General features: G+C 41.8%; 1 protein-coding gene across 3 annotated transcripts in view; it reads right to left on the reverse strand.

The window, feature by feature from the left end:
• chrm3a (cholinergic receptor, muscarinic 3a) overlaps window positions 1-12,214 on the reverse strand; it is a 77,016-nt gene continuing 64,802 nt past the window's right edge. For 2 of the 3 annotated variants that reach the window (XM_070978372.1, XM_070978374.1), the window contains one exon: window positions 8-4,386. In XM_070978372.1, the coding sequence (XP_070834473.1) occupies window positions 2,412-4,386 (1,975 nt within the window). In that variant the 3' untranslated portion in view covers window positions 8-2,411. Of the gene's footprint in view, window positions 4,387-12,214 lie in introns of all 3 variants that reach the window. The other variant, XM_070978373.1, reaches the window with a different exon arrangement.

Raw genomic sequence — 12,214 nt, forward strand, 5'->3', positions numbered from 1 at the left:
GTCAAAAAGTTTTTTGTTTGTTTATTGACTTAAAATATGAGTATGATCAGCATACTTCAAATGTAACAAAATGTTTGTGTTTACCATTTTGGTAGTTTACATTCCCAATATTGAAGTACAAAAGTCTCATATTTTGATGAATGTGTTATGACAGTAGAGCACGTTGTGTTAAAAGCAGACAAAATATCCACTGATGACAGGCATGGGATGTTTTTTAACATCTCTTTTGCATACAGCACATAAGCCATATCATTACATATGACCATTGCATCCAACACTGTATCTTATAATCCAATCTGCTCATTCTTCAGTATGCCAGTAATATAGTTTACCCTTTATCTTCAATTCTTTTTGCACAATATTCAAGATTTGGGTGCAGCAACAATTTAAAAAACAACTCCTTAAGATAGGAATAACATAATGTGCATTACAAATTAAAATGAAAATAAATTCTTGCCTTGGTTGACATCTTTATGATAACTGTTGATATGCGGTGTTAAACCACTTTCTGTACAGAAAAACCTGATGACTGTTGACCAAGACAGCTACTGAATCTATTTACAATCCCGATTCCAAAAAAAGGTTGGGACGCTCTGTAAAAAACTTACAATCATTAGCAAATGAAGGGTGTTTCATAACAGTTTTACAAAGTGTTCCTGAGCCCATGTAGTACTATCCTTCATACAATCATGTGTTCACAAAGTGGTGAACCTCGCTCCATCCTTAATTGTGAACAACTGAGCCATTTCATACCCAATCATGATACTATCACCTGTTATCAATCAACCTGTTTACCTGTGGAATGATCCAAGCAGGTGTTTTTGAAGCATTTCACAACTTTCCCAGTCTTTAATTGCTCCTATCCCAACTTTTTTGAAATGCGTTGCTGGCATCAAATGCAGAATAAGCAGATATTTACAAAGATCAACGAACCTGATGAGGTAAATATATTGTCTTTGAATTGTTTACACTTGAGTACATGTGAGCAAGGATTTATGCCTTACACAGCAACCCAACTTTTTTGGAATCGGGGTTGTACAAATCAAGTGCTGTCAGTCAGTTTAATTAATAACTTTAAAGAAGAACAATTTCACCCATAAATAACATAAAATTAAGCCAAAAAATGTGGTTATGACAACAGTTAAAATATTGTACCTTCAATATTTGTGGCCATTTCTGTCTTCGTATTGGCAGAATGAGATTTTGATGCTGCACTGTGAAAGTTGGACTGACAGTGATTCAGCCTGGATGGCATGTCTTTCTCAAACCACTAGAGGCTGCCATTTCTCTACTATATCAAAGATGAGCGGCCATACAAAGAGCTCCTCAGCTGAATCATTTTGTAGAAATTTCAAAGATTGTGTAAAATCAAAATGCACATCTTTATAAATGGACATCTTTGTGTTTGCAATCAATCATTGTGTATCAAGTCAGAAATATCCAAATGTACACAAACAGAATACCATAATTGTATAATCATTACTCTTGACAGAGAACTTCAAGTACATAAAACACAACCAATGTACTTATTGTCTCCACCATAAAAACCACAACAATCACATTAAACACAACAGCAGTTCACTGACTGTGGTGCCACACAGAATATTCACAACTCAGTTCATCAGAAGGATCATTTTCAGACTGGCTCAAAATCTCAGGAATATCTAGAAAACCAAAGATGAATATCACAAAAATAACAGATCTCTGTTGACAGAAAGTAAGGACACAATTTAAGAAGTTTTTATATTCCATCAGACACAGGAGAGCTATATCCATGTAGAAAGGCAATGTACAGATGTTCTGATAAGAGCACATGCCAGTCAAGACAGGCAGGTCAAATCAGTACAATGTAGAAGCCTGCAAGCAAAAACAGTTTTTGTCCCGGCTTTCAGTGGCGTATTACAGATACATAGTTTTGTTTGAAATGCAAAACCACTCTGCACGTTACAGATCTAGCTACCCACAGAGAGAAATGATAAGAAATGTGAATCCCCAGCCCTGTGACAAACATATCCTGTCCCCTTGTGTCAATTGCACTTCAATAATTCACCTGCAATGCATTTTAAAGCCCTTTTCTATTATTTTCCACTCAGTTCATTTTCTCTCAGCTGTACTAGCGTGAAATGGTAAACAGTTCTTCAAGGACAGAGGGAAAGCGGTCTTCTCTGGACCTCACCCTATTCAACCCTTTACGCATACACACAGCTTTGCTAAATGGATGCACCAACACAAACACATACCTCAAGACCTCGACATAGGGTTGCTGTGCTTGACATCTCAGCAGAGAAACACATTAAGGATCTCGAAGCAAAGAAACTCCACACAAACAACTATATGGACGCTTCTTCCCTTTCCTTGTCTTATGACAAATCTTTTGATTCGCTGTTTCAACCATCCAAAATTCTTGTCCTTTACGTGGACTCCCTGGGAATCCTCCTGTGGAAGACCACTGACTGCCTCTGCTGGAACTGCTGCTTCCTCCTTTTTCTCTGGTCCCAGCGGCACAGCAGTATCATCTTGAAGGTCGTACGGAAAGTCTTGTTGCAAAGTGCGTAGCACATGGGGTTGACTGTGCTGTTGACATAGCACAGCCAGTACCCTACTGCCCACAGGGTCCCCGGGATGCAAACATTACAGAAGGCATTGATCAGCACCATGATGTTATAAGGTGTCCATGTGATGATGAATGCAAACAGGATGGCGCTGAGAGTTTGAGCTGCCTTCTTCTCCTTCACTAAGGACATGCGCTTCCTCTTGGTGATCTGAGTCCGAGCTCGGGCTGCAAATCGCTTTGCCAGAGCTGCCTCTTTGAAGGACATTGGAACAGAGGGAGATTTAGTGGTGGTGCTGGTGGTACTGTCGGTGGCAGTGGTAATAGCTGTTGGGGGATCATCCGAAGAGCCTTGGTCAGAGGCAGCCTGAATGGTAGGCATTGACTGAATCTTGCGTGAGCAGAAGTGTTGGTGGTAGCTATTTTCTGAACTGTTTGCTCCATCAGGAGTAGTGGTGGCAGTGGTGTTAGTGGTGAGTGTTGAGAGGCTGTCTCGGCTATACTCTGCTCCCCTGAGGGGATCCTCCTCTGTGGCTGCATCCAGATCCTCACATGAGGTGAGCTGGGAGTTGACAGCAGCCTTTATTCCAGGCAGGCTAAGAACAATGGAGAAAATAGCATGACTCTGGGAAATCATCTCTTGGCCGCCACAGTCCTCATCCTCTGAAGATCCAGAGTGGTCCAGTGAGGCAGCAGCATCATTGTTGTTCCAGCTGTCGCTGCTGCTCTGGTCTGGATCGCCTTCTCCATGCCGGGTACTACCAGGTCTCCAAGAACGAACCCCTGGCCAGCAGTGGAACCGGCCAACCAGTTCCCGACATGCGCTCTTTCTCTGGGACAACCTGGTCAGCTCGTAGCTGCTGCAACTTCTAGAACTTCCTGTCTGATGGACAAAACGAGGTCTCTCACCTCCGACATTCCCACTTCTTCCTCCTCTTCCACCACGACCTCCTGAACCCTGCAAGCCAGCCAACTCTTTCGAACGGTTCTGGGTCTCCTTGTAAATGCGCCAGTAGAGAACACTCATTATCGTCACAGGCAGATAGAAAGCTGCTATGGCTGTGCAGAAGGTTATAGTGGGCTGTGAGAAGAACTGAATATAGCATTCATCTGAGGGTACTGTCCTTTTACCCTCAAAATACTGCCATAATAGGATGGCTGGGGCCCACAGAACAAGGGAAACAAACCAGGCTAAGCCGATCATGATCCCAGCTCGCTTTGTGGTCCGTTTGGCCCGGTAAGTTAAAGGTCTGGTGATTGAAAAGTAGCGGTCAAAGCTGATGACCAGTAGGTTCATAACTGATGCATTGCTGGCTACATAGTCTATAGCCAGCCACATGTCACAGGCTAAGTTGCCCATGGCCCAGTAGCCCATCACAAGATAAGCTGTGTAGAGGTTCATAGAGATGACCCCTATGATGAGATCAGCCACAGCCAAGCTCAGCAGAAAGTAGTTATTGACCGTCTTTAGCTGGCGATTAACCTTGAAGGATACCACTACCAGGATGTTGCCGATGATGGTGACCAGTGACAGCATACCTGTCAGCAAGACAATGAGAACAACCTGCCACACAGGATGGCCACCCAAGGGATCAAGAACTGTGGTACCATTATCATTCTGGGATTCGGGGGTTAGGTTTAAGAGTTTGCTGGTGGAAGAGGAATTATCATCCAGGGTATTCACATGAAAAGCCAACCAGGGGGCTCCTCCAGTTCCTCCTTGGTGGAAAGCATTGGACTGTGGGAGGGCTCCAGCTGCTGGGGTTGAGGTGTTGTCAGTCAGGAAAAGGCCAAGGTCCGTGCTGTTTGAGCTCATTGTTATGTCCTGGCTTTTTCTAAACAGAGAGACAAAAAGAGAGACAGAAAAGGGAGGTCAGAAGGGACAGAGTGAGGGGGAGGGGGACTTGGCAGAGAGGGAGCAGTAGAAAGGGATAAAGTAGAATGACAAAGAGAATGAAGTGGAGAAAAGGACACATGAGTGACTGACATTCCCATTCATATCCAGTAGGTGAGGCTAGAAACCTATTCTACCGAGCTAAATATAGATGTTTGGGTCTAATCTGTCTGTCCTGTTAAACAATCACTCATAACTTCATTTGTAGACGATCTGTACGGACACTGTCAATGCATTGCAAGCCATATATTAAATTACAACTTGACATCTCTATGAACAAGGCTAGACAGCCAACACTTTAACTGAGGGGGCATGACTGCAATCAACACCTGTTTCTGATGACACCTGGCAAATTGGAAAGACATATCACTTTTATATATAAATGTTGGGATTGGCGGTGGACAAGAATGTTTTTTTTCCTGTCCGATCAGGTGTGGTGGTAGCACACTGGTGATCTCTATTCAAAATTTAGCTATGGTGTTGCTCTGGTGGCAGTCTGTCTGTCAGTGCATCAGTCAAATGTACGCATCTGTCTTTTTCCAGTGATTGTCATTAATTCTCTCAAACCCTGTTGATTGATTTTTCTAAAATATGAACATGACAGAAAACAGCAGGTGCCTGTTGGTACAAAATCAACAACAGACAGAAGTAACTGACAACGTTGCTGGCTCCAGCTAGGCAATAATATTATACGGGCATCTTCCAAAGCACGGACTTGCAGAATGCGCAAAGAATAGAGGGCAAAGAGGAGATGCATTAATTGAGGAAGTACTCTTGGGAGGTATTCTGGCATTTCCTCCTGGCTGAATACAAAATTCCTGGTGCTGGTTAATTTGTCACCAGATGTGATCTAATGTTTCAGAAGCCATCTAAGAAAATGAAGGCAGATTTTAGGCAAAGAAAGCAACGCAGAGACAAAATCTAATGCTGAAACATAGAGAAAATAGCACCGCAAGAACTAATAGCAGCATGATCCTGAAACGCTGTTTGTTGTTTGATTGGGGATCACTTCACGATGGAAACATAAACACTAAACAGAAGATCCTGCTGTTGTTGTCGAAGCAGCTCTTCATAATTGGATAATAAGATGAGCAACTGCCATTCTGTAAAGCAGCATGCGCTATCCAATTCAGGTTTTGCGGTGCAATCATTTGTAATTACCGTGGTGTTTTACATTCAGATGTGTGCATGTATGTGTGTTTAATTTCTTGACAAGAAATACAGAAAAGTGAGGAACGAGGGATGTTTCTGTGGAAAGAAGTGTGCAAAAGTGACTCTGACTCTAAATGTCTCTACAGTTCCAGCACACTGTCCCGTAGAAAGCAAAGTTGTATAAAAGTGACTAATCTCATTCTGTATATTCTTTGGAATATTCCACATATTTTCTGAATTATGTGGACATGGATATCGTTTACATAATAACATTCACATACCAAAATGTGTGTTTGTTAGGGTGCACTACTTTCTTAAGATCTGCTTTGGATGAATATGACGATGTACTTATGAAAACTTTGCACCTCTGTTAGTCAACTGTTAAGTAGCACTTTCAAATCTGACAACTGCAGCACTAATTCTCTAATTTGCATTAACTTTAAATCAACAATGGGTGATTGCTTTCTTTTTATTGTTAGGTTGTTTTATAGTTAGTTCTTCCACTTTTAAACCTGACGCTGGCCTAAGCAGGTCTCCGTTAAGGTAACAGACCACTACCTGTTACCACAATTAAGAACATCTAACCTCTAACCCACCCAAACACACACAGCATTTAAACAAATATAGCGACAAATTCATGTGCTGGAAAACACACTCATCCCACAGGCAAAGGTATTTGAAGCTGAGTGCCACACCTGTGCCTTGACAGAATCTCAGACTTCCTACAGAGCTGTTGAAGAACCCCAGTAGCCAACAGCGACTGACAGCTGCTGGTGACACTGAGCGCACACTGCTACTACTATTATCAGGAGGCTTGCTTTCCCCACTGTGACACGTATCAGTGCATCCATGCACAAGCAGAGAGAGTATGCTCTCATATTTCACACATATACTGTTAGATGAGCATGCACACACACGCACATGCATCCTCTACTGTACATCATATCTGCATGGAAACACACAGTGCATCCAGGGACACACACCAAGTACAGTGTGTGAAAAACAAAACCATGCAATACAAAAGACAAATGAAATAACCCCCAATTGAGGATAAAACAAAGCCTGAGAGAACAAATGTAAAGAAATGCAAGATTTATGACAGGCAGCTTGACAACCTAAAAGTCTATTAAGAAAACAAAGTCTACTTTTGACTTCTCACAAAACAAATTCTACTGAGACAGCAATGTGTTGCTAATGAGTGTTAAACATCTTTTAATTGGTTTATGAGGGCAAAATGTGCCCGTGTGAAGATAAAGACTTTAACAGCAGGGAAATCAGTCTTTAATCTGCTACCTTGACTTGCTGCAAACACGGAGGATGGAAAAACAAACGACGGCACAGTGAAGTGCTTGATGTCCTGCGTGGAGAACTCATAATGCATAAGGCTTGTAGAACAGGGGAGGAAAGAGCGTATCCTATGGGAAAGGCCAAATGTCGGACTCCCTTTGAGAGTCACGGGATTATTCAGCATGGTCAGTTGAGAAGCCCCTCAGATGAAGGGATTTAGAGTGTAAAGCACACTGACAAAAAAAAAAGACGAAATAATGTTACAGTGATTGGAGAAAATGATGCGGTTCATACAGTGTATGTGTCTGTATGTGTACACTGTTTATTCATGTACTTTTCCGCTCACAACATTGACTTATACCACAGCAAAAATATTTACAGAACGAACAGTTAAACCTTGCTGTTGATTGCTCTGGTTAACTATCTTAAATTTACATCTGCATCTCCTGGAAGCAGAAACTGGCAGCACAACAGAGGGAGAGTGGTTTTTGTATTGTTTGTTTTCTCCTAAAATTGAGCTAATCAAGCCTGTGTGCTGCAGATGACAACATCCTTTTCCAACCTGGGTGGGCTAGCTAGGCTTTTGACAACCCGCTGCAATTACAATGAAGCCATTACAGTTTCGATCTCTCTCCAAGCCCACGTTAAGCCTTATATCTTAACTTTGACTCCCAGGCACGTAGGTGGGGTGATTTCAGGTACACAGAAAGATCGATACTCGTTTACTGTGTTGCAACACAACGTCTTCCCTGACATTTTGAGGCATGTGTCCCAGCAGGGTTGGACAGCACAATCCAAGTTGGTTCCAAGAATCCATCTAAATGATTGGGTGACTAATACGCAGCCATTTCAGATTTCTATTTTAGGCAACTAATCTGGCAGAGCAGTGATACAGGCAGATGATGTCCAGCAAGGATGAGTCATTTTGTTGAGTACTTTTTTAAAGAAAGGTTAAAGCTGCTGTAATGTGAATCTTGGTCACTTTGGCCTCCCCTTGAACGCTACAACATATGTTCAGTTTAATGGACGTCGCTCTCCAGTTTTTATTTACAAAGCTTTACAGTCAATCAAGTCTAATTAACAGTTACTGTGTTGTTAAATAAAATAGTGAAGATTGTCATCTTGCTTTTTTACACTGCTTTATCTAAAACTTTATAGTTTGGTCTCCTATTGCTCATGGAGCTTTTTATGTAATATAAAATTTAGTGCTGGAGCCAAGTGCAAAAATACATCTGGAGGCAGATAGGGGTTTTAGCAGTTTACTATAATAAGGCACTGTTGTAAGAAAAAAAAAAACAAAACCCAGGCATAAGCAGCTTGAACACAAAAATGCCGCTGCCAAACAGGGCAGAACTAGAACCATAAACTCAAAACACTGGCTGCTGGACAGGCTGACAAAAACTAATCAATAATTGGAGTGCTAGGACTGACAAAGCTAGAGCTGTCGGGAACGGGCAATCCCAAGACAGCAGCTACAGACAGAATGCATACTGTACATATTTAGTCGACCCCGCAGATGATAAACACTGGCTTTTTGATTACCATGACAGGCTTGGCAATGCTGAATTGTCAAATAGCGTGCATATTGCTGCGTCAGGACTTCAAACAGTGATCACTGACCATGTAATAAAAGCAACGATGCCTTTGATTTGATCCAATTAGAATGTGTTATTTAGACATCAAACTATCTCTGTAAAGCCTGTACTTTACCTCAAAGCTGGATGATGTGGTGCTACATGATAAGGGATAACACTCAAAGATATACCATGCCTGATCCGGGTCATACTGAGTGATAAAATGTGGTGAGGGTGCTTGTTTCAGGGTGAAATGTGAACTGGAAAATGGTGCCACAATGCCGACCGCTCTGTGGAGTTATTGATTTCTGTCTACAGAGCGAAGTCTTGTTGATGAGCAAAACCCAGAGCAGACCAACTCAGACCCACAAGTTTTATTCTATATTTGCAAATACTACACCACCACCTGGTGTAAGCTGCATAGTTACTGGCTAAGGATAGACAAACATCTCTCGAATAATACACTGTATGGTCTGCCCCATGGGCTAAAACTATACAAGTATATGGAATCTGTAAGATACTTCATATTGACCATCCATAAAGGCAGTCATCGCACAACAGCTAAACACTCTGGATGAATAAAACTAATATTTTTACACAATTTGGGCCAAAGTAGAGACCAAATCTCCATTAATCCAGACACATACACACAGTGACTGCCAGAGTAAAATGATAATAATAATGACACTCATATCTGTAAAGAATGAGCCCTTCAAGAAGCATATTGAAATTTTTAACCCTAGTGCAAGATCCATATTTGAAAGCTTTTTTTTGTACACCATACATCCTCCAGTCTGCTGCTCTTTCCCCACCACCTCTGACATGTGGTCCAGTGAAACATCACAGAAACTGTGACAGACGTCTTCAAACGTTCCTTTTTTCCCACAGCCACCAGAATAATGACTGATCTTTTCTCCCATGTTGTTATATAATTGTACCTAGACAGAAAAATGTGAGATGCTTACAACAGATAAAATCTAAATATTAAATGAAAATGATCCACTTCATTATATTTTCTAATGAGAGAGGGTGTAGTATGTAATGAAATGGTGTTGGCCTTGTCCTTCATAAAACAAACGGGGACTTTGTCATTGCACAGGATGAGCTAAATCTAACACAAGCTGGCGATGATAGGGATGCTGCCAGAGGATGGTGGCAAGGGTTGTGAGACAGCGCAAGGCCATCTGTCAGGTACTCACTGCTGACAAGAACAAGTATTTAGTGCCTACTTGGCAGGAGACGGGCTTGCTGGAGTCCATGAGTGATGCTCTTAGTCGACTCTTAAACTTCACAGATTTTCAGACAGGCAAATCTTAAGTGTGTGTTATTATGTGAAGCCTTTACAGCACCTCCTCCAAACAAAGGCTGTGAAACCTGCACATGATGACACAGCTCACTAAGGATGTCCACCACCATGGTCTGTCTCAGTGAGAAATATGACAAAGCAAAAGATGACTTGCTGGACAAGTCATTGTCGGTGGAGCCGCGCTTCGAGACACAAAGGGGTAACAAACGATGCCATCAAACTGAGGGCGCTATCTGATGGCGCAGGGCGCCCACGATCCATAAACTTCAAAAGCATTTGGAGGAGAAGCTGTGGAGGAGGAGATAGAGCCAGCTGCTGCAGCTTCACCTGCCAAGGTACAAATAGTTAGAGGCTATTCAACTTGCTTCACTACTGTTAGCGCTTTCAGCTGGCACATCTCTGCCACCAGTTCAACCTCCGACAGGATTTCAGCGAAGAAAGAAACACTGTGCCCTGTCAGAGGGTAGCTCTAAAACGGTTACCCTGTGAGCAACGTCACTTAGAAAACTGTTTTGACCTCCAGAGTACATTTTGAGTGAAGCTGCTTTAAGTTCAAATCAAATCCCATTTTTGATTCAATCTATGCTCTGTTCTTTCTGCAATAGCATTGAATGTAATTAAATTTAGAAATTACCTCATTGTCGTTTTCATAGTTAGTTGCAGAGCCCACCATTACTGGCTTGGATTCAAATTGCCCTCACATGCAAGAGGACACAATGCATGTGTATAATCCAGTTACTAATATCAGCCTCACTGTTTACTGTTCAGCCGTATCAGAGCTCTGTTAAGTTCCTGCTAAAGCAAAACATTTCTATTGTTGCTGCTTAACATTAAAGGTCCCATATTATGCTCATTTTCAGGTTCATAATTTTACTTGGTGTCTAGTAGAAAATGTTTACCTGCTTTAATGCCCAAAAAACACCTTTTTTCTCATGCTGTCCATTGCTGCAGCACCTCTATTCACCCTTGTCTGATGTTAGTGCCTGTCTTTTTAAGGCCCCGCTCCAGAAAAGCCCAGCCTGCTCTGATTGGCCAGCTCTCACAGGCCTGAGCAGGTACCGCTGTATTTCTGAATCAGTTGTGCTGGTGTTTGTACAGCTATAGCCATGCTGGAGGCATGCCAGAGGGGGGTGACTTTATAGTTATGACATGACGGCTTGTTTAAAGGCACAGATTTCGAATATGGGCTCAGCAACCAACTCCTTACTGCTCCCTGCTGTTTGGGTTGAAAATTACTCCACTGAGTGCATGAAATTAGATCGCAATTGCTCATGGCATGGTGGAAAAAGGCGGACTATTTGGCAACTTCTTTATCAAAACAATGGAGTTTGTTTGGCTGCACTGTAAACCGACAGACCAGTTGAGCTGCTCTCTGTTGTGTTTCTGACAGAGTTGCTGCTCAAGGACTGTCTGCAAAGGACAAAGAATTCTGGGAATTATTAAGCCTTGCTTTTAACTAAAACTTACAGCCCCTTTCTACTTTTTTACCAAGATGAACCCAAATATTAAGAACACTTGGAACGAAGTGACCTTATATTTCTAAATTAAAATAACTTAAAAGTTACTATTATGAATTGACTATTTAAACAGGATCTCACCATAAAAATAATCAAACTCCTCCTGACCAAAAGAAAAAGCATAAATGGCAACTCTGTCTTTTTCAGTTTGTTTTGTCCTTGTTTCCCTCTCTTTGTGATATGTGTGACAGACCCAAACTACTCCTGGGTCACATGACAAAAGCCTATGAAGCATCACCCTGTCTCCTTGACAACATGCATCATATGCTCAATAATGCTGGAAAAATATGGAGCAAAAGTGCTTGTCTAAACATATTTGCCTTGTTCCCAAAACTAACATGGCATTTAGACTGGAGAACATCCCCATCTGCTAATATTGTGCTTGAATTTCAGACATGTTAATCCTTACAGCTGTCTCTAAAGCATAACCTTCAAATTTGGGTTTTGGTATAAATACAGTCCATGTGGTATTAATATTAAGTATTTGCATGATTTACCAAGGACGTGTCAGGCACATTGCAATTACTCTGTGCCTTTTCCCAGGAGCCCAGAGTCAGATAAGGACACATTCTACTTTACATATGTCTTGGTATTCAAGTCCAACTGACAAGAAATGTCTCAAAAAGCAGCCAACCATTCATCCCTTATCACAAACAGCGCGTGAGAGGTTCTCTGCAAGTAGTAAACATTAGAGGATGTGCTGAGCAGATAGGGAAAATTAAAAAGCCAGAAAAATAATGGCGAGTTCATTGCACTGGATGACAAAACCCTCGCCACAGTGAACAATATTTAGGGTGGATGTGCCAGATTTGACTGGGAGGCAAAATCAGGACATCCTTACATGAAATAAAGGAGCAGAAGTGTATAAAGCTAACGTCATTCAGGTAATGTATGTCACCAAGTCACTGATTAGCTGTCTCCTCTGGCTAGTGT

This window comes from Chaetodon trifascialis, chromosome 13 (genome assembly GCF_039877785.1).
Source record: "Chaetodon trifascialis isolate fChaTrf1 chromosome 13, fChaTrf1.hap1, whole genome shotgun sequence".
In the NCBI taxonomy this organism is placed as follows: Eukaryota; Metazoa; Chordata; class Actinopteri; order Chaetodontiformes; family Chaetodontidae; genus Chaetodon; species Chaetodon trifascialis.